The following is a 23,582-nucleotide window of genomic DNA, read 5'->3' on the forward strand; positions in this document are numbered from 1 at the left end:
TCCATCTCATGTGTGTCCGCTCCTGTTTGCTGTCAGGGTGCCGCTCCCATGGAGGAACGCGACACCCCGGTGTTCCGTAAACTTTTGTCCCAAGCTGTACAACCGGTACAACCTCTGAGCGACTGGGACTTTAGGGATTCAGGGACTTTAATCACCGATGAAAGATGAAAGTCACTGAAAAGGTTAGCCAGCTGTAGGGATCGAACCCACATCTTCTGGATTGCCGGCTGGATTCTTAGGCAATTTGAGGCTTTGTGTGTATCTGTCCCCTCTATGTTGTTCCAGCCTCAGAACATCAGTTTATCACTTTAATCACATACGTATCCCTCCGGTTGTCAATCTCCGCTTGGCTGGGCTGTCGGATTGGTCTGAGGCTCCGGTTTGGACTCTGGCTTCCATCTCGATGGTCTCCCGCGCTGTTTTTCCCATGCCTCCAGGTGTCGCTTTGTCTGCTCCGTGGCGTGGTGTGGACTGCTACCGTCGAAGGCAAATAGTGTTGAAGGTGGTGGTAGTAGTAGTAGTAGTAGTAGTAGTAGCCCTGTCCTATCCCTTTTGAGTAAGGGTGGGCTATGCTGGACTTCTGGTAGAAGGTTCGCCATAGCCTCTGGGACTAATAAAATACACTCATTTAGTTCATACTCAGCATGGTGGCGCTGCGAGACGACGTAACCCCGGCATCTTGCCCTCGGATACGCGACCAACGTGACAGAGTTGGAAGATGTGCATTGGGAGCACACGGAAATACACCCAATGACGGGGTAATGGGATGATGGGTCTCTTTCACATACGCGTCGTATCCTAGCGGCTCTCGAACGAACTATGCTCGGCGCGCATCAAAACAAATCCACGTGAGTAGCACAAAGGACCAAAACCGTTCCGGAGTGGGGCCGACAAGCTCGCGCCATTCGTGCGGTCTCCCCACTTCTTTCGTCCCCATAGTGCCCCATCTAGCGAAAACTGAGATAATCCTCTCCGGCGCCTCAAGGTCATACGCATGCGCATAGGCCATTGTGAAAAAGCGCCATTAGGCGGGAAAGTTCTTCCATAGATACAAAATGGCGCGAAAGCACTACAAGTTTTCCCGCCCATTTTAGTCCAAGTGCCATCTGATTTAATCCAGGCGCCATTCAGTTTAATCTGGGTGCCATCTGAAATAATCCAGGTGATATTCAATTTAATCTGGGTGCCATCTGAATTAGTCCATGCAGTTTTTAAGCACTATAACCGTGTATTCACACCAGGGACATCGTCGTAGAGTATTCTAGTGGAAGGAAAAGTAAAAAAAAAAAAGCTGTGTCTTATGTTGAACATTTGCATGACGCCAAGATATTGGGAGTTGGAGCGGGAGTATAGCAAAGGATGCCACTGGTGCTGTCGTCTGCTACAGAATATCTTCTGACTGAGCTGCAGGGTATTCCACTAGGTTAGAAGAGCACGAAAAGGCATGATTCACATAGCAGACGACACCATTGGTCCTGTCGTCTGCTACGGAATATCTTGTGACTTAGCTGCAGGAGGTGCGTGATGTCTTTCTGTGCTGAAAAGTAAAAAAAAAAATCTCTGGCAATATCCTGCGGCAGAGTCACAAGATATTCTTTCGCAGACAGGACCACTGGTGTTGTCTGCTATGAGCATCATGCCTTTTCACACTCTGATAACTTCGTGGAATATCCTGCAGATAAGTCACAAGATATTCCTTAGCAGACGACATGACAAATGATGTTGTCTGCTATACTTCCGCTCCAACTCCCGATATCTCAGCGCCGTGTGATTGCTCAACATAAGACGCAGCAGAACTTAAGTCCCGTCAGCAGCTTTTTACTTTTCCTTCCAGTACATGTCTGTAGAATATTCTGCGGGGATGTCCCTCATGTGAATACGTACACGGTTATAGTGCTTAAAAACACCAGGGATTAATTCAGATGGCACCCGGATCAAATTGAATAGTATCTCGATGTTTTTCAGATGGCGTCCAAATTAAATTGAATGGTGCTTGGATTATTTCAGATGGCACTTGGGCTAAAATGGATGGGAAAACCTGAAGACGTCTGTCTGCTAAGTATTTAACCTGAGGAAATTTAACCTGATGAGGAAAGCAAGATAAGACTAGAGTAAGAGAATTGGAAACTAGACAATGGGTAAGTAAGACGCAGGCGAAACTGTCACTCGGAGCGTACAGGGAACATAAAAAAGGAAATACGATCTGAGGGAATTTTCGACAATTTTAGAGGGAGCGAGTTGCTGTTTGAGGCAAGGGCCGGGATGCTAAGAACAAAAACCCATGTAGCTAAATAGTTTTTGCGTACAGGCACTGGTACATGATTATTCAAACTATAATACTTAATTCTACCCGTTCCAAAGGGTAAAGCCGTAGAATCCATTCATCCATCCATAAGGCTCAGATGGGTATGTGCACCCGTCCACCTGACTAACGTTGCTCTTTCTGCCACTAGAGCCTCCACCGACATCTCCCCAGATAAAATCTCTCTGAAGGTTGTAACCAAAGCCGCCCCCGCTACCTAGGTACATACAACCTGCTTAATGCCTCCTCTCACTCCTTCGCTACATAGACATTTTCAGCCAATCTCCGAAGAGGATTTGAAACACAGGCTTTCTGTGGTTGCTCATGCGAGTGATGGCGACTCGTCTCCAAAGCTACGGCCGTCGAAAGAATGGTCGTGATTGGTGGACTCTTAAAGCAGCACTGAGGTGACCCCCCCTCCCCAAATTTTTTTTTTTTGTTTTTCGGTGCAGAGTGTTCTCCATCGAATAAAATGAGTTCCTGCAAAACAGCGATAAGCGCAGGTGACCTACAGCGCGAGTGAGAGTGCTCTGTTCCGCACAGCTGTGAAAAATCCTTCTCCTCGTGAAAAAGAATGCATCTCAGAATGATAGGACGTCGTGATGTATGCTACTCCCCTCCCCTCATGTGACCAGTGACGTACAGCGGCACAGCTCAAGCAGGTATAAGCAGTGCCTGAGCTGCGAAGAAGAAAAATACAAACAAACAAGCAAACAAATGTCCGCGGCTGCTTTCTCAGACTGCTTTTTGTCAATTCGACTGCACAGCTATAACGCACCGCAGAGCAAAAATATATTGCATGGTGAATCGTGGTGGCCCGCTTGACAGACGAGGCAGGATTTCGAGCGATGTTAAATGTCACCTCATTGCTCCTTTAATGACTTCTCTTGGTGGCGTTGGCGTGTGTTCATCGCACCACGTTTCGTACTGCAAAAGTCAGGATGAGCTACCAATATTTCAGCACCCAAGTTGAGGGACAAAGGGAAGTGCATTAATTTTACGGCATATGGGGTTACGGCAAACTTAGATAAACAGCGAGAAAAGCTTGCCAGAAAAATTTCAGTGGTCCACCTTTACTTACGCAATTAGTCTAGCCTCTATATTTTTATTACAACTTCACAAGCTGAAATTACAAGTGTGTACACAGGGCTACATGTCTTTGGGAGAACAAGGAATGCTGTACAAGCAACAAAAGTGGAACATAAAAGATAAGGTACGTGAGAGAGACGAACAGGAAGGTTTCTCGAGGACTTTACAGAACCTCTCTCTAGCTATTCCTTCAGTGCATAATTTGCCATTTTTTCGAGCGAATGTCAGATCTACATGCTCTCAGGTTTTGTCCTACACCTAAAACATGGCACATATCTGCGAAATACAAGTGTTATTAACAACAAACACCTAATGGGACAGCAGTAAGATTGATAGCAGAAAGGTAGTCAGCTACAGTGAAACAAGGTACCATTGCGTGCTTAGGAAAAGGAAATATAAAGCGCATCTGAATCGGTTTGACCATGTCCTGGAGGTGTGAAAGTTATTTGGGCAGTAAGGAGTACTACAAACATTACAGGAAGCAAAGTATCATTACTGCCTTACACAAGATGGTAGAGTAAGGGTATGAGGAAAAAGAAATAAAAGAAAGCAACTAAAACTAATTGTAAAAGCCACACGCTAAAAAGTGATGATTGCGTAATGAAACAATTGCAGCAAAAACTTACAGGTTCGCTAGAACAAATGCCAAACAATGGCAACTGCAATGACTGCTTGCACTTAGTGAAATTAGAACTCTGATCAACAGAGGGCTTACACATGGGCAAACTCTTTGCTTTTTTTTTTTTTTTTTTCGTATGCATATTGCCCCCATCACACTAGAAATCAAGAATTGGTTCACAACATAAATACTTCTTAGTAACTACCACAAGGGAAATCACTCGACACTACACGTGAAGGCTGGTTAACAGTATGGATGAGGAAAAAAAGATGCCCACGGGGGATACAATATAGCAGGCACTTTGGATGACAGTTATGCAAAAGAACGGTCTCCAATAGTTTGTGTAATACACATGGCAGGCTGCTAGAAAACCAAAGTACTATCTACGCTGCACCAACTAATCATGCAACGCTTTGTATGCTCACTGCATATCCACTGTGCACCACCAATAACCCTTGTTCCAGTGGTTCTATTCCCTATATCCCACGATAGTTCCACGATACAATGCTGTGTCTAAAATTTGTAGCTGTTAAAATTCTAAAGAAAATGACATATAAAAAGGAATTTTCTTCTGATGATTAAAATGAGAAACAGTAAGATAACACTATGATTGAGATGTTCTAGGCTGAAGTATCAGATTCCTTTAAAGTGAAAACAAACATCTGTTACAATTCTATGAAGGCACAATTCACCACATAAACTCAATGTCACAGATTGAGAACATGCTTTAAAATGGTATTGCATTGGTTACGACTATAAAAAGGCAAAGTACAGGCATTTAGTCACAATGCAAGAAGATACTTTAAAACTCTAAAAAGAATGCGGATAAGAACTACAACAGGCTTATATGGTATTGTTGAGTAGCAGTGTTCTTATACAACTATTAAAACTGGGTGACTCAGAAGACTGTATATGCAGCTGTAGCAGTATCCTTAATACTGAGGGTATTGCACACTGGATAGTTGTCTTGTATCCTGAATCTAAAAAAAAGTCTAATACAAAGCACAAGCACAAACCACAAATAAAAGTATGGACTTTGCCACTGTCATCTTTTTTAGCAATCCCCAGTACTGGGTGTGCTGTTTTATGCATTATTTGGTAGTGTAACGGAACATAATGCAGTGCAACACAACTGTGGCTACATCAAGACGAAACCTGTCATGCACTGCCATGCCATCGAGTAGAAGGCATAAGACAACACATGGGTGTAGCTATGGGGACTGCATGTTGCTTTGTGTTGTGCTGTTAGCCACATCGAAATATGATTACAGCAATTAACCTGCCAAGTAAAAGCTGAAGCTACGATTTAACAGCCGAACTAGCCCTACATGGTGTCAAAAAATCATTTCCGATTATCGGGTCATTATGTGGCCAAAAGATGACTTATTATCGTGTGGCAAAAAGGAACGCTTGAGGATGGATCACCTTAGACTCGATTAAAAGGAAGCTTTTATGTCAATCTATGGTCACCAAGTGCTAAAATGGACATACCAAAAATGATGTGACAATGCCTATAAACAAAAGTCACAGATTTGTAGGCTCTTGTAGGCAAGTCCGTCTAATTTTGTTACAATAAGACAGACAGGAATACTCAAACCATGTACAAGTGTAGCTTGTTATGCACATAAAATAATTGGGAACAAGAAGTCACATTTCTCCTTAAGGAGCACTAAAGCACAAAAATTCCTCCTTGCAGAATCAAAGATGATGTTATGTTGACAACAAGATTCATCCGTTGCGTCCTTCGTGGTTTATGAGCGAAAGAAACCGCAATTCACGCTTTCCCTCTCCCTTCTTCTCAAGAAGCGCGACGATGCAGACTTCGCTGTCATTGGTCTTCTCAAACAATATGTCCAATTATTGCTAGAGATCATTTGAGGAGACCAATCCGAGGCCTCTTTGCATTCTTTTCCTTCACAAGAAGGTCATCAATGCGGACTTCACTCTAATTGGTCTCCCCAAACAATTTGCCTTATTATCACGAGAGACCATTTGAGGAAACCAATCCGAGGCCTCTCCGCATTGCCTTGCTTCTTGAGAAGGAGAAAGAGAGAGAAAGCGCAAAATACTAGTTTCTTTCGCTCATTAATTACAAAGGATGCAACAATATGAATCCCATTCTTTTTGTGTTGGTGTCAAGGTAACAGCATATTTCATTCAGCAGGAAAAAAACTTTTGCACTTTAGTGCCCCTTTAACTAATTGCACACAATATCAATTTCACATGTACAACTATGACTGGATCAACCTAGGAGATTATGTGAAGAGAGTCCAGCACCATCAAAATCCCAATTTGGCTAAGATATAGTGTTTCAGAACGAAATGCTTAAAAGTGTCCGTGATTAATTCAATTAAATGTATGAAGACAGGTGAATTCAAGGAGCTCCTCCTCGAGGAATGGCATTAAAATAACATAAAAACTGAGTCAATGTAAAGAAAAAAACTATGCAGTTCAATGCAATTAAAATCCAGTAGAAGAGTGCAAGGCTTGTCAGGTAAAAAGGCTGGACATAGGCTGATACGTTGTTTTAGGCATCTGCATTACCGCTGCCATCGCTGCTGTTGCAAACGTCCATACGCTCCATCATGACAGTCTGTATCTTTTTGTAGAGGCAGCGCTTCGATGCAGGTGCATCATCATCAGTAGTGTCATCTCCCTGTAGGATCCGCTTACTGACATTTTCATTGTTGCCTTGTACCATTCGGTTGATAGCGAGCAGGTCCTAGGACATTCACAAGACACATCTTGCAATGAACTCTGCTGTGATTGCAATTGAAAGCCCATAAGGATAAAATAGACTGACCTATGCAACAGGCAAGTACAATAAGCAACAAATGTGTGACTTACAGATGCTGAGGAAAGAAAACAATTGTTTGGAAGTTTGGGAAATTAAAGGGGCATCAAAGCTTATGAAAATAATTAAATCGATGCTGAAAGTACACTTGCAAAAGAAGTTTCAATGCCATAACAGCTCAACTCAAAATGCTAACGACGTTGTGTACGATAAAACGTATTAAGCGATCATAACTTAGGGTACATTTTGCCAATTCAAAAGCTTCATATTGTTTCCCTTGCACAGCTTTCTATTCAAGAAAAGAAGTTTGCAACAGTAGGAACACACAAGATATTGTATTCTACCTTTGCTGGGCTCTGGTTGAAATGGTAGGTGTGGTGCTTGGGTGACTCAGGGTAGCTGCCAGCCTTGAGAGGCGAAACAAAGACGTCTCTGTAGTTGGACACTCTTCGACGAGGAGAGTTGAGCATGCACTTTGCACGCGGTAGAGGTGTCAGGCAGACTGCTTCACCCTATATCAATACAACGAAATTTTTATTCTGTGTGACACAGAGAAAGGAGAGAGACAGAAAAAAGTCAGGGAGTAAACCACCAGGTGATCATAGCTCAGAGTGAAGAATCAGGAAGGAATAGGAAGAATCGGGAAGATATATCATTTCAATAACTAAAGCCCATACAGTAGTGGGCACAGACCTACTGGACTATGCATGAACCAGATCCAATTACTATACATACAGGTTGTGTCTGAAGAAATGGGTCACACCAGCCAGCCTGTTTCTAACAATATCGCTGAGGACATGGAATCTCATCGTTATATCAGTATTGTTATTACAGGTGTTCACACAATTGCCACCAGTTAACGATACCAGTAGAATGCCACTGAACATACACATTCGATGCATGGACAAAGATAATCCAACTATAGATCGCAGCAGCTTTGTGACACATTCCATTAAAGCTAGTCCAACGGCAAGCTAACCCATGCCGAGGCCATGTGATTCTCCAAGACTTGAATAAGATATAAGAATAAGTATAAGAATATTTTTTGCCCTGAACTGTTATGATGCTTGCCTATACATAAATATTTTGGAAAGAATGAGCCTCTTATATTTTCGCCACCACGCAACCGCAAACACACAGCAAGGCCTAGCGATCCATGACGCAGCTTGTATCCGATGCCAATGCATCACGCCCTCGTTCAGAGAGACTCTCTTTAGCTCGAAGAAATCTGTGGTCCCCTTCAAGTTTGAATTAACGGGACTGCACTATACTGGACTTATTATTATAACGCGGTAGACTGTATAGGGTATATATATAGGTAGTAGGTACTGTATAGGGTATAGGGGCTAAATTCTGTCGGTATCATATCACTCCCATATGTGACCATATGTGACTGACAAGTCACAGTGACAGTGGTGATCACCTTTGCCACTTTGGTGTCACCTTTCTCGGTGTGGTGATCACGCTGTCAGTGGCGGTCACTGGTGCCAGTGATGACGCCACTGAAGCAAGACAAACCAAACTTCAGGCAAAGTGCAACTGCCATGTGCAAACAACTTTTACAATATTTTCAGGCAAGAGCAGCCATAGATGTGGAAACATTTATTTTTGCAAAAGTTGTTAAGTTATGTGTTCGTTCTGTATCAATTAACTGTGCTATGCATCAAATGCTGGCATGCTACTGGCATGGATGCCATTTGTCAATTATAGTCACATTTCAATTACAAGTGCAGAAGTGAAGATTTTTAACAATACTGTCACAAAGGTGAGTACCTGTGGTCTTCACTGAATAACTTCACTGTCAACAACTGTATCACAACAGTTCCCACCCTTCGGATAAAAAAATGTGGCAATGGATATTTCAATGCAAGTGCTTATTTCACAACCTTTTAAAATGTAGAATAGTTTTCAACGATGACTGTCTCCCATTCTGCTGTCCCACTTTTGCCCGAAAGCCCCTAATTAAAGAGTTAATGCATTTTAGGTTTTTTTGTCATACAGTAGTTACATACTCTCTTCGAGAGAATGTCCACCTGCAAAAACGGTATCTACACTGCTCTCGTAGCTTTCCTTGCTGTATAGTATTCATTTACCATAAGTTTAGTAATCTGGAACTAGCATATCTTGAGTTAAAAGATTTACCTCTAATGACTTCAGGATAGATTATTAGGGGAAGCTCTAAACAGACCTTTGAACGTCTAATTCTGGATAAACAATGAAGGGATACTGTGACAAGACGAGAAACAAGAGACAATGTAAAGAGCAAAACAAAACCTATACATACAGGATTTGAAAGGTTAATATGCACTAGGGTATGGTGTATGTTCATGCACAAACACACACACACACACAAAAAAAAAACTTAAAGCACTATCAAGATTTGAAGGATATAGAGAAGTAGGTGGCAATATTGGAACATTTTGGGGAGGTCTACACAGGGTATGGCATGCCCTCCCGCCACATCGTAGACGGAAAAAGTGAATGTGCGCAACAAATGAACACAGAGAAAGCAAAAGAATGCAGCTTCATAGGACCATGTTATTGACTAGCATTACAGGAGTACAGGGGTTATCGCAGAATGGATTATTTAACAAAACGGTCATAGTGCTAGGCACTGTTGTTTCAGATTATGACTTTATACTACTGTGCATGAACCTAGAACTGTAGTAAACGATTCAAGTGTCAAGTGTCAACGTGGTATTCCAAGTTATGAAAAATTAAAAAATGCTGGATCAAAGCATCCTGTGCTATGACTTGTGACTTGTACTGGGTGGAATGCACCAGATGGGCACCCAGGTGGGACCATTCCAAGGGTCCCACCTCCCATGCTTTTACACTAAGGTACATACTATGAAAAGAAAGCCACAACACTGCCCACTATATGTCTTAAATGAAAGAGAGAAAGAGAAACAGAATGAAAGAGAAAGAGCACACAGGAATCCTTAAGTACCTGCACCAAAAGTCATTTTCTGGCTCGCAAAGCAGGATGTGGGTAATAACACGAAAATTCTCTCCTTCACATCCAAAAGCAGGAAACTAGAAGTCTTATTACTTATAGTGAAACCGATGTGCAGGGTACTTATGCTTGCATAGAACACAAGCACTGTTTGTAGTGCAGCTAACTAACATAACTGATGTGTGTGTAGTACCTGCTCATGGAACAACTGGGGCATGTGCTCCTATTTTTATGACAGTCTGCACGTGCCACCGAGGGCATTACATGCTCCTACTTTTTCATGTCACGTTCTAGCATTTTGATGAGGGGCTATGGGGAGTACAAATGTGCTCTTTTCCTGCCATAGGATGCTAGTGGTGTTGATACAACTGAAATTATGTAAATGAAATACACTGCCAACATTAGATTTACCACGATGTAAACCTTTCAATTCTTTTTGTCTTCTAATAATAAATATATGGCTTATACTGTCAATTCATAACATAGTGGATTCTTACAAAGGTACAATTGCTCACCAGTACTCAGATGTCACCTACATATCAATGGTGTAGATTTAAATTTTAGTTGATAAGGAGGCATAATATGAGTCACCCACTACACATGACGTTGGCTGATTTCACATTAGACTAGGCTATGAACTTGGAACGTATGGGAATAGATTCCGAAGCCTAACATATATGATGTCAAGTGATTAGTGTCAAAAAACGAATTGTTCAAGCACAGTCGTTTTCTGTGAGAGAGAAAAAAAAAGTGTATGAAGGGTTGACATTTTGGTGCTTTTGCATGCATATATTTCCTCAATAAAAGGTGTCCTCTCCAATCCATTAGACAATAGGCAGTTGAGCCATAAAAGCGTGAACAGTTGCCAAGAAGAGAATGGTTTAGAACAACTGCTTAGACTAATCATGCCAGTAATCTGCAGGTTTTTTTGTGAAACACATCAGCTGTTCTGTTTCCCACTGGCTCTCCAATGCCATATTGTGACGTACAAATGTGAGATGCGATGAGATACATTAGCCCCAAAGGTTGTCATTGTAATCACATACTTTCTAATGTTCTCAGTGTCCTCGCTTTTGTGCAGCAAATTATTGGTCTTCCCATGCATAACACAAGTGTAAAGTCTAAGTCTGAGTGTAAAGCGGAGCTGTTGACAACATCTGATTGTCGAGTGACCTACATGGCACAACCTACTTTCACCAAATCAGCCAAACTAAGCAAAGGTAAGCGACCTAGATCACTCTCACATTGATCGGTTAACTCAGGTGCATAGAGGCAGCTTTCTTTGCCATCAATGTTACCAATTCTATTAAAGTCAAATCTTTCAAATTAAAAAAAAAAAAAACAAATTGGGTGGAGGTCATAAGTTTTATTTGATAAATAGAAGGCACTTGTTTGAATGAGCAAACATTGCTGCTGTGTGGTGTTGTCTGGTGTTCTCACGTTAAACTGTATTGAGAGTAGTGATGCAAAACTATCGATACTATCGATAGTTTTTTTAAAATAATCAATAGTGTGAAAAACTATTGATAGTCGACTATCGATAGTAGTGTTCTATTGCTTTTCCTTACTATCGACAGCTTGGCTCTCAATATCGATGCTTTCATTCCAGCCTTCCTTTTGGCACGGCACATTGACAACGAAAACAGAATTACATGCGACAGTTCTTTCCGTTTAGCTGTAATGTATGGATGATTCACTGCAAGAGGCGAAAGAAGATGCTCATCATAATCATTGCACTCATGAGACTGCAATGCCACAATCAATCCGATTCAGAGAGTATCACGTGACCTTGTGGTTGGTTTGAGCATCAGAAGCTCAAGGTCAGTGTTGGAGGGAAAGCTGCTCCGAGTTGTATTGTAAAACTTGTAGGAGTGAGGCATTTTTTAATTTTATCTGCTCCCTGATAGTGTTCCGATAGCTGACTAATGGTACTATCGATTGTTTCCTACTATCCACAGTCGACTATCGATACTTCGATTCACATACGACTGTTGATAGTATCGATAGTACTATCAATAGTTTTGCATCACTAATTGAGAGTCAAGCCCAGCTAACAGAAAATACTGCCAATCATTGCCTGTACCCTTTCTAATTTTTGTTGGTATACATTTTGCTACAATTCCATTAATAGCAACAGTGCAAACAAAAGTTTCGTATTTGTTTGACCAAGCTGCATTATAAACTGGTACGCAAAAATCTGGTAAGAACGTAGATTACTAGATGTGACTGTGTCGTCATCATCATAACACACCATTCATCATCTTAAAATAAAGTTGTTGTTGTTGTTGTGCGAGAGAGAAAAATGATACAGTACTGTATAAAGCGTTATGCATCAAAGACTCCACCCTACAGCTTCTACTTTAAAAATATTTCTTCATGAAAGTCAACATGTCTGACAGCTATTGACACCATGCCGGTCAGCTATGTGGCAGCCATTCTGCAATGCCTTTGCTCATTATCTGAGCTGTGGAGTTCTATGCTACTTAATCATGTGCCATCTACTGCATGATGCATTACAGCATGTTACATAACTGTGTCTAAAGATGCTATGTTAGTGCTTTGCTATACGCAAGGACAAGAAGCAACTTGAGCCAAAACACAAACAGTAACCTGATGGTTACATTTATTTCTGAAGTACCATATGAAGTGATCATGTGCTTTCTATACAATGCTTAATGAAGTCAGGCGCTCCCTGAATAGCTAAAATAACACCGAAATTTTCTTTTTTACCCCACCATGTACAAGAAACCAATTGCACGAGTCCATTCCAATGTTATTTCTGTCATGAGATCTTTTGCCAAGTGCCATTTCCTGCTTTGCCAAAGCCCTGAAGAGAGGTTGCAACACCATAAAGTCATGCATGCTGACCAAGCATAATGGCTGTTGGAAACAGTTGCAATACAAACCTTTGCTGGATCTGGGGAGAACTTGAGTGCAAAGGTTTGAATCCTCCTGCGGTAGATCTGCAGTTGAGAACAAAACACATCTGTTAGTTAAGCAGTTGTAGTACTAGTTGCCACATCTTAAACATGTCTTGAATCTAACAGTGAATCAAGAAGAAAAGAACGCAAAAAAGTTCCTCAGACACAGGAAACGCTTATTTAACTTTAGTCCAGCATACATCTGGGGCCTGACTTTTTCTGGTAATACCCGAAAACGCCAGATATTTACCCCCTATCCAAATCAGTTATTTTTGGATCTAACCAGATTTCTTCCCGAACGTCATTTATGTCGGCTGCTCCTGGCATCGCTGTTGACACCACTGACTGACAACCTTGTCGTGAAACAGTCAAAACTAAGGCTTTCAATGTTTTTTTTTCTACCATTGATTGGATATTGACATTATTGCACTGTGGCTGATCCAGATTTGCTGAGCTAATCGAAAGTTCCTCACCTCCTAATTGTTTCGCCTGGACAACTGTGAGACGTATGTCACGCACGTATGTGTGCTTTGTCGGCACAGTTGTTTTACATTACATGACATGTGTACATGAATGGTTAAGCAGTTACGAGCATTTGCAAGCCTGTACAGTTACTTACGATTTGATGCAGTGGTCACTGCGATGAGTTACCGGCGAGCGCTATACTAGCTAAGCCTTTCCACCAGAAGGTGACTGTGAAGGGCACGCATTCGTGCGTGCTGAACGGGAGGAAAGTGAAAGTCGCGAAGGCGAAGCGGGCAGTTGTAAAGCGAACTACGTCTCAGATCAACAAGCCCAAGTGGTCTGTCATTAATGGTGTGTCTAGTGACCGAATGGGAAAGAAACGAAAGATTTTTGGTGCGTAGAGTACGAAGCACTAGAAGTTGTAAGCAAGAATGCATGCAATGAAGATTGACGGAGATCCTAAGAAGGAACCGCATACGACGTTTTGGAACTCTGCGAAGGCCCATTACCTAATGTATTCTCAACTACCTCATTAAGCCCCTTATCGTTCCCAAATGCCACAAAATATGAGTTGCGATGTAGCGAGGTCGTTTTCGAAAATGGGATACATACAACGGCCACAGCTTTCCAGCACGATTTAAGAGCTCTTAAAGATCCATCATGATGCACATTATTAATAAGAGCTAAGTATATCTATTCCTACACACGGTGAAATGCATCAGTGTTAACATATCACCCAACGTGAGCACACAAAGAAAAATAGTTGTAAAGTTGTAAAAAAAGTGTAAATCTACTCCCAATTTTATTATTAAAACAAAGGTTTGGTGCTTTCAAGAGCAGCTTGAAATCAAATCAGTGCTTGAAAATGCAGCATTCAGTCCTAGCAGTGGAGGGTACTGAAATGTGCACCTTATAGGTCTACTACGAAACCTAGAGATTAGTTGAACTATACCTTATTTACCATTTCCTCAGTTAGTCACTTGATGAGTATGTATCTCCAAAAACATCTTGAACATGTGTCGTTTCAAAGCATGACTTATGTAACCACTATGTCAAAAATACGGTCACTGTACCGATTTTTCAGGCTTCTAGCAGCCACGAAATCAGTCCGAATTATCGAGCAGTCCAAAATTTTTAGTGAATGGCATCAATCCACTTTATTTCCAAAGCGAACTACGCGCAACTATGTATCGCAGCGAATTTCAGCGAGTGCATCATCAGTGTAGTCACCACAGCAAGCATTGCCCTTGTAGACGAAGGTGCATCAACGACAATCCCTGTCGCTGCCGTTCTTTTCTTATGTTGTTGGTGCTGAAGATGACATATATGCTAATGCTGCTAAAGTGTCAAACGGCAATGTCAAGTTAGTCTCGATCGTCAATGAATTTGCATCTTCACCTCTATTAAACACATCTATCGTAGTAGCATCATCATCCTCACATGAAGTTGAGGTCGGCATTTCAGCATTTCCAATACTCGCAGTCGAAGACATGCGTATTGAAGAATAAGTTCTTGCTACGCATCTGAAGCGGAACGTTCGGTTTGGTTGCGCGCAAATAAGCTCTGCCTTCATGCACGCGCGCTTCTACGCATGAACCATGTCGGGAATCCCGAATGGTCTTCGTCCCTTGGTGTCGTAAAAGCAGTACGAAACATCAGCCGCGGGAATACTTTTTTCTGCCATATTTCTGGTACTCGGAGATAGAAAATCCCAAAAACCATGCAGGTTTGAAGTGAGCAGAGTACGAATGATCAAGCACATCATCCGAGGAAGGGTCAGATTTATTGGACGCGGAAATACATTGGTTCTATGGGACGTTTGATGGTGCCAACGGTTTTGTCCGGAAAATTGGAAAGTGAATTTTTGGAGTCCGAATTATCGGTTGGCGACTGGTATAGCTTGATTAGACCTGAATTTTGAAAAGATATTTACTGAAAAATTGGGCCCTACATATATCTTAAAACAATGGTGAAGAGGGATGTTAAAAGCAGGGTGTCGAACCGATCCCGACCCGAAAACCGTGCCCTAACCGTTATTTTTGCCGGAACCGAACCCAAACCAAAATTTTCATGACACTGTTGAACAGGGGCGGATTTAAGGGTCTGTCATGGGGGGTCTTAAGGAACTTTCGTGCGTTGCGGCGCAGGATCGTCTAGGAGATAGGGTTTTCAAATAGGGAACACGACCGTATGTGGGGGGTGGGGGCTGTCGCCCCCCCCTAAATCCGCCCCTGCTGTTGAACCTGAACCGGAGCAGAACCGTAAAAAATAATAGTGGTAACCGGTTCACAACAAAACGGTTCGGACATAAAAGAAGTCGTCATAAGAGTTCTTCTCAATCCCCGAACGAAGACACATTGGTATCATCATCACTCGTCCATATCACAGATTTCTGAAATTTTCACTTAGCAGTCAAACGAAGACGTATAGTAAGTATACTTTCAGCATCTTTTTAACACCTAGAAGCGCAGTTGTCCTTGTGAGCGCCGCGGCTAGCGCCCCACGCACGCGCTGCGGCGTCTGCTCTTCAGAGACGAGGCGCCACGCGGACGAATGAAACAGGAATGGAGTAGGACAGTTATGTAGCTCTATAGGACGAATATGTGATTAAGTAAGCACCCAACATTTCCCTTTCCACGTGAGCAGTAAAAATTCAGCAAGTCAGAAACATGGGAAGTGGAGAAGGAGCATACGCAGAACGGTGCCTGTTTGATTGGTCGTGGTTTGAAAAGTAAATGTAGTTCTGCTTACTGGTAGTGCAATTGTGTCGTCACACATTGCCTTTGTGTTGTGGATTAACTAGTGCACAGCTGTGAGCTCGGACGCAGTAAGGCTGGCAGGCTTATTTTCGACATGTTTCAGTACGGTTTCATATCGATTCACGCTGGGGATGCAGTGTGCCGACAAGTACCGTCTATGTAACGCTGCCCATCTTATTAGGCTTCCTTTAAGTGTATCTTGCTGGCACAGTGCGTGTGAAAAAAAGATTTTGGGAACAGAAAGTAGCAGGACTACACTGCATCATCAGCGTGGACTCTATCTGCAATAAGTGTTCATCCATTTCTTCTTTCTCTTGCTAAAGGGAGTACCTGACCGCTGAAAACGTCAATGCAGACAACAGCAGTAAGCCACGCATTTCCTGATAAAAGCAATTATGGAAGCGTTGAACCGGTTCTATTTTTGGCGTGGCCGAACCGGAACAGAACCGGAACGAAATCAAAGCAACGCGAACCCGAACTGAACCCGTATTTTTTGCGGTTCGACACCCTGGTTAAAAGAGCTCCGAATATAGTTTACCTTTCTAGCTTATGTGCTTGTTTTGTGCTGGCAGGTGGTGTGAACAGTGTAATTGCCTTAACAGTAACTTTTGTATCCTGTTTAAGGTTCCTACTAGGTGTCTAGGTATCATAGAGGATATAGTTTTTTTCTCTGCATTGTACGAAAGCTGCGTGGCAAGGAGTGTCTGGCTTCATTTAGCTTCTGAAAAATTATGATATGGAAGAGAACCTCCACTGGTATTGCCTATTAAGGGGTTACAACATTTTAAAATAGCAGGAGTGAAATCCCTTGGGTTTTATGTTACTAATAGAGCAGAACTGTACAATTCCATTTCACACCAAGTATAATAAATAGAGCCAGAAGTTTTCAGGACATATTTTTTCTGAATTCGGGGGGTAAAAATCGGGTAAATAAACATGTAGACTAAATTCATGTGAATTCGTGTGAAGAAACTTCCAGTATGCTAAATTCGGGGAGAAATTGGGCTCAGTTATTCAAGCTAACTGTAGTGGTTTGGTACAAACTGTGACTGAACTGCACTTGCTGCTAAACAAGTAAGTTAGTGCATTCCTACAGACGTCCCAGTTAGGGCAATTTGCTGGGTAAAAATCTGGTTTCACCCTAAAGAGGCAACCTTTAATTTGGGATGCAAATTCGGCAAAGAATCGGGTAAAACCCTAAAACTTCAGGCTCTAATAACAAATTACAATATTGTTGGGAAATGCTGTGAGAATAGAACAAAACAAACAAAAATTTGTAATGCAGGATTTCCAAAATGTAAAATCTCACCTCATTGTAGAAGCGAATGATGTCTCCCCGCTCATCAAACTCAAATTGAGTAGAAGTGCCAGCAAGACGGGTAGGGGTTGGGGGCTGGCTATTCGGCAACAACATTGGAAGGGTGCTCGAAGAACGCGTACTAGTGGCAGGTTCTGTTCCTTTGGCCTCTGTTCAGAAACACCCACAATCAAAACTGGTTTAAAGTTCAATGGTGAAACAGCTTACACAGACACCTACAGCACAAGCACACACAAAAATTACTGAATTAATATATGAACAAGCACACAGTAGACGACAGATGGTATATCTCAATCTAATATTGTTTCGTGTTTGTGTAAAGCTGGGTCACATCAGTATACTGTGGAATCGTGATGCGGTCCGAGCAATGCAACAAGCCTAATGGGGTGTGACCACTGAAACAGACAACCTTGTAACATGACTGAGGATGGTGAAGGAGATCAACAAAATTCCAGTACTACAGCTAAGGGATTCAAACAGCAACAATGATGGCACCAATAATAGAAATGATGAGCAGCTCAACACCACAGCTAACACACATAGCATGTCAGCTTGGGCCTATTGGTATTGACGTTCCACGATAAAAGCTCTAAAATAACACAGACGACGAGGACGAGACTGCGTGCACAGATAGCGCACTAACAACAGTTTATTCAAAACACACACACTGCTTAAAACCCCTTACAAATTCCCTTTCCAAATTAGTAGGGAACGGGAGATTTGGGTGACTTTTCAGATGACACATTTTCTCAGACTCCAAGAGATTCCACTGTACTACCTGCCAAATTATTCCATACCAAAACCAGACTTTCATGACCACTGACGACCAGTAACGGCGCAGATTCACAACTCTTTACTGCAAACTTTACTATCTATTTTTACAGACAGAATATTTTAATAATAATTCGGGGCTTTACGTCGTGAGACAACTGCGATCATGAGCGACACCACAGTGGTCGGGTCTATGGATTAATTTTTTCCCACCTGAGGGTTCTTTAACGTGCGCCAAAATCTTGACACACGGCACACCACATTTGCAATCCCTCGCGGAAGACTGTGTCTGAGCAATTTGTACTCTTCCACCAAGTTGCCACAGTCCTCGGCCGAGTTTGCACCCGTGGATTGAATATTTAGAATACTTCCTACACATCTCAGAGTTTAGATGTACACTATTTCCTGTCATGTTTGGTGTCTGAGTATGTATTGAAATCTATAAATACCATTTTCATCCTTTTCCACAGTTGCTGGAGAACTCGAGCTTGATCCCGTTCTACTACTTTGGTTGCTGTGTGTAGGATTTTTGTGCAGCAGTACGCTGCGGTACACCTGCATAAGTGACAGAGGTGAGATGATAATGTGCAAGAAATATTATACTAACAAGGGGAAACATGTTTCTCAGAAAGCAGGGGAGCACTGTAGAAGAGAACATGCACATGTGATAGAAGCCTGCTTGCATGCTATGGCAGAAAAAAATACTTTATACTAGGGGTGAAAGTCATAAAGAAAAGGCTAGAATTCCTAAACGGCATTAGTTATAAATTTTTCAGGTGATTGAAACAGAATATTTAACGCGACTAACATGATTCTTGTTTTGCGGCTGCTGCCGATAACACTGCAAAATTTCTTGAAAGCTCTTGTCCACCTGGGTAACCTGGAAGGAGAAGAGGAAAAAAAATTCTGGTGAGCATATTTACTTATACATGCATAGTCTTATATAGTGTCATGTGTGCCGTGTTGAACGACAGGGGTTATGTTGGCTGATATTTCCTTTACTAACGCAGAGTAACTAGAATCATGCTTTGTAAGCAATGTAACAGCAATGCTAGCTACTGATTAAGGTACAATACAGGATAGTGCTGGCACTACGTGCTATTTGTTCCTGACTTATGAGTATGTTTGAGTTTAATGAGTGTTTGAGACTGAGTATGTTTGAGTTTAATTAGAGCACAGCCCAGCCATGCACCCCTTCTGCAACACGCTCAGCTCACTTGTGCTCATGGCAGCTTTCACACCACTTCACTAGTATTTCTTTGAATAGAAATGCATTGCTCTAGGCACGGAGCAGAACAGCTCAGAATGCACAACATATAGAGGGTTCTCACCTTTGTGATCACATAAACTGCACAGAGAATTAGCTGATCTAAGTGGCGATCCTTCATGAGACTTGTGTGTGCCACAATGGAATGCTCAAAGCAAGTCCATATCTTGAGCCGGATATCCCTTTGCTGTATACCCAGTCTGTCGCAAAGATCTTGCAACCGCACACCTGCCAAATGATACACCTGCAACAAACAGAAACGGCACCATAGAGGTATTAAGTGAGCTCTGGCACAGTGTTGTTAGCACCATAAAGTAGGCTAACAAATATCAAGTTAAACTAGACAATGTTCCAAACACTACACCCATGCCGAAACCAAAAAGGAAGACTAAGAAATCACAAAAAGTCTATACAAGCTGAGCTAAAACAACTACATAGTATAACACAAGTTTCTCATCTTTCCCGAAGGAGAAAAAAAAAGGTCATTGCACAGACAACTTTACAGCAAGTAACACATGAGCAGAATTTTGCAGCAGTTTCACACGGTTAAGGGTTAGTGGGAAAAATAAAAATTCAATGTAGAAAAACACTGTTTGAGTGTGTTTTCTTGTTGGCCCTAGTCACACTTTTTCATTATAGAATTCATTGTCTACTTGCACAACTTTGTGCAAATACTGCTGTGAAATTGCAGTGTCTATTGTTTACATTTGTCCCAACAAATTACTACTATCTGTGGTAGGTTGAAACTGTCCATTCTCTTCTCACCTATATGCAATAGACCAGTATCCAAAATATGCCATGCCATAACCATACAGTAAGCAATATAGCATAGTTTCTTTGATGGCTCCCATGCTCTCATGTGAAGTCAGAGCAATCCATTAGATTGCTTCCCTGATTCTACACTACAGGCACTAAAAAACTACAACAGGTAGCATTGTTGTTATGAGCTCTGCATGTGAATCACAAGTTGTCACATTACTGTTGGTGACTTTGCAGAAACCAGGCAGACTTGAATATCCCAATCCTTCACATTCGACCAACATCATGGCAGAACAAAAACTGTTAGGGAGGCCGGTGAGTTGTTACTACAGAATTTGATGTATCTCATTCTTAAATAGCAGTTAGGAAAACCAAATAAATGCGAACTTTTGTCCACTTGAAGACAGCAATAGCCACCAACAGCTTTAAACAATGGATTCCTAAGATGTGCGTGGTTGTGGCACAATTTTCCTTGAATAAGTAGCTCCCTGGAGCCTATGCATGCCTTGAAAATGGGAGATTTTTAAAACTCGGTAGCATAAAAAATAGTAGGATGTGGAACTTTGCGTATGAAGTGTGTGGAGTGAGGCATACAGACCCTGCCAGACTGCCTGAGTTTTTACGGTGTGGTTTTTCAACCCCTTTAAGAGGTTAGGTCTACTTTTTGTTTAGTTCAACAGCATTCAAAGCTCCAATGAATACCGAGACATTTATATGGATAGAAAGTTTGCTAAGTTGAACTAATATAGGATAATTCAATCCAAGTGAATGTGCAAAATTTTCCAGCAGCAAGATCTTGTGATATTGTCAAGTGTTACATACCTTCCTAAAGAACAGAGCCAACGATCCTGATCTTGGCGGTTTGCTTCTTTCAGCTGGTTCTGGTGCACTGCTTGTGAGCGTGACCACATTAGGCCGCCCACTACCATCAGACTGAGAGTTCGCCGGAGTGGCAGGAGTCATTGCAGATTTGCCCTCAACAGTCACAGGTACAAAGGTGGTTGTGGTGATGTTACTGCCAGGCAGAGCTACACAGAATGGATTTAATGAGAACTCTGACTAGTCAATATCAACCACAACCAAACCCAGGTATGACTACCAGAAGCAAAACGAATAAAAGCAGTAGCCTTACTCAGCTTCAAGACCAGGCAGATTGCAAAACAAATCTTGATTCACGCGTGACACTGTCATGTGATACATAGTGATTTATGCAGATGATTATCTTCCTATATGACCAACTGAATTAATTACATCCTTTACAATCCACATCATACGAAGTATGGTATGCTTCAACAATCAACATTATGCCTCTAGCTATTTCTTTGTGGCTTAGTTGTTTTGTCATGTTAGCCAATAGTTTATGGGAAAATTAAGAGAATAAAACAAGTTAATTAAGGCTTCACTACAGCTTTCAGAACCAAGCCATGGAAGCTAATTATATTAAATCTCTGTGATTTATTTTTAATCTGTCTTCCATGAATATCAAGGAGGTGACTATACTCACACTGCATAGTTATCGACAGGGTGCGTGCTTGTCCAGTGGTGGTGGTGTTTCCAGTTTCAAGGGAAGACAATGGCACTACTACATTTGCATTTGTATTTGCTATTGAAAACAGGCGTCGTCGCACTGAGTTGCCAGGGGATTGGTAGCGATCTGCCACTGAGACTGGAGACAGTGGCACTTCTGCAAAATAAATTATGCATCACCTAACAAGTTCAAGCAGAAGATGTTGTAATGTTGACATGGGCCGCTGTTTTTCTGCAAGGCCCACACCCTTACAAAATGAGCCAAGCCACAGAAGGACAAAGCCCTCCTGTAACGCAGTATGGAATTGCCCAAGTCCATTGCTGCTTGAAGAAGCATGGAAGGCAGTTTTGAATATGCAGGGTGTCCGCCGTAAAATAGAAAAATCATCTTTTCCCAGTTTTAACCAAGGCGATGTACTCTACGCCGGCCCACCTTAAGAGGGCACAGGCAAGCTTCTGTGTCGATGCGTTAATAAACTTTTGTTAATTTTTAATTATCAAAGATAGGAGATTGACCCAATGAGAACGTCGAATCCCTTGGGGTCTCTGGTAACATTACAGTTTTCAGAACAAAAATCGAGACAAGAGCCTGGAAATAAAGCAATCTGGAATCAAGCAGAAGTGCTCCCATTTTCGTTTCCTTTGTATGCGGAGGGAAAATGCTGTCACAGCAATCTGTCCCCCACTGCGACAGCATTTTCCGTCCCCCGCATACACAGGAAAGGAAAACGGGAGCGCTTCTTCTTGAGCGTAGAAAAATTGCCACCAGATTGCCTTATTTCCAAGCTCTTTCCTCGCGCTATAACTGTCTCGATTTTTGTTACGAAAATGGTAATATTACCAGTGGCTGCAAGAGATCCGATGTTCTCATTGGGTCAACCTTCCCATCTTTGATAATTAAAAAGTTAATTAACAAAAGTTAATTAATGCATCGACACGGAAGCCTGCCTGTGCCCTCTTAACATCGCCATTGGTTAAAACTTTGAAAAAGTGATTTTTCTATTTTTAAAAATTACCTCTATAGTTACGGCGGACACCCTGTATATATTTTTACAGCATGATATGAACACACTACCTTGAGGAACTATCGCACAAAATATTCCTTTGGGAAGTGACAGTTTCCCGAGAAAACTGGTTTACAAGAATGCATGCACTTGCAGCAATGTCTCTCAGCTCCTGGCATGTGGTGACATCGGGTCAGTGGAGCACTTTTAATTTATCAGGCAGTGGAGCACTTGGTACATTGATGAAAGGGTAGCTAGCATGATGTAACAGGTAGCATTTCTGACTTAGAAACTGGAGGGTGTGGGTTCAAATCCCACTGCTGACGCCTATTCATCAATTGTCATACCATAATCAAAATATGCAAATGGGCATTGTGAGGCTTAGGTGTTGTCTTCATCCATCTATGTTTCACTGTCTCATTCACTACTATGTTACCTAAAGTTATGGTTATGGTTATAAAGTGGTTATAAAGTGATTATTCCTTTTCTACCAGCTCAAGTGGGATAAAGAGAGGGTATGGTTGGGAACCATTTGGAACACTGAGTATTAACAGACTTTTAGTACTTTTTGGCATACATAACTGTGACACTGGCCTTGATAAGGATGTCTTTCTCGTGCCGCCTGAGTATCTTTTTTTTTTTTTTTTTTTTTTTTTTTTTTTTTATTGGATGTTTACGTCGCGAGACAACTGAGATCATGAGCGACGCCACAGCGGTCGGTCTGTGGATTGCTTTTGCCCACCTGAGGGTTCTTTAACGTGCGCTGAAAGCTCATCACACGGCACCCCGTATTTAACGTCCCTCGCGGAAGACGGCGTGTCTAAGCAACGTGTACCCTGCCACCAAGTTGCTAGCGTCCTCGGCCGGGTTCGAACCCGCGATCTCGGGATCAGAAGGCGAACACGCTACCGACTGAGCCACCGAGGCCGGTGCCTGAGTATCTATCAAAATGGATCACACTAAAAAAATCAAACCGTATCACCACCATACTGAAGCCTTCAAACAGCCCTTTTTTTGTGGCAGGATGCCCC

At 42.0% G+C, this 23,582-nt stretch overlaps 1 protein-coding gene across 2 annotated transcripts in view; it reads right to left on the minus strand.

Annotated features, from left to right (window-relative positions):
• Window positions 1-3,391: 3,391 nt before the first annotated feature.
• LOC135377859 (retinoblastoma-like protein 2) overlaps window positions 3,392-23,582 on the minus strand; it is a 41,711-nt gene continuing 21,520 nt past the window's right edge. Inside the window, exons 16-24 of one of the 2 annotated variants that reach the window (XM_064610572.1) lie at window positions 21,525-21,704; window positions 20,843-21,048; window positions 19,326-19,505; window positions 18,803-18,874; window positions 18,444-18,549; window positions 17,215-17,372; window positions 12,667-12,723; window positions 7,149-7,316; window positions 3,392-6,732 (exon numbers count right to left, since the gene is read on the minus strand). In XM_064610572.1, coding sequence (XP_064466642.1) covers window positions 6,538-6,732; window positions 7,149-7,316; window positions 12,667-12,723; window positions 17,215-17,372; window positions 18,444-18,549; window positions 18,803-18,874; window positions 19,326-19,505; window positions 20,843-21,048; window positions 21,525-21,704 — 1,322 coding nt within the window. In that variant the 3' untranslated portion in view covers window positions 3,392-6,537. Of the gene's footprint in view, window positions 6,733-7,148; window positions 7,317-12,346; window positions 12,588-12,666; window positions 12,724-17,214; window positions 17,373-18,443; window positions 18,550-18,802; window positions 18,875-19,325; window positions 19,506-20,842; window positions 21,049-21,524; window positions 21,705-23,582 lie in introns of those variants that run through there. The other variant, XM_064610573.1, reaches the window with a different exon arrangement.

The sequence above is a fragment of the Ornithodoros turicata genome, chromosome 1 (genome assembly GCF_037126465.1).
Source record: "Ornithodoros turicata isolate Travis chromosome 1, ASM3712646v1, whole genome shotgun sequence".
NCBI classification, from domain to species: domain Eukaryota; kingdom Metazoa; phylum Arthropoda; class Arachnida; order Ixodida; family Argasidae; genus Ornithodoros; species Ornithodoros turicata.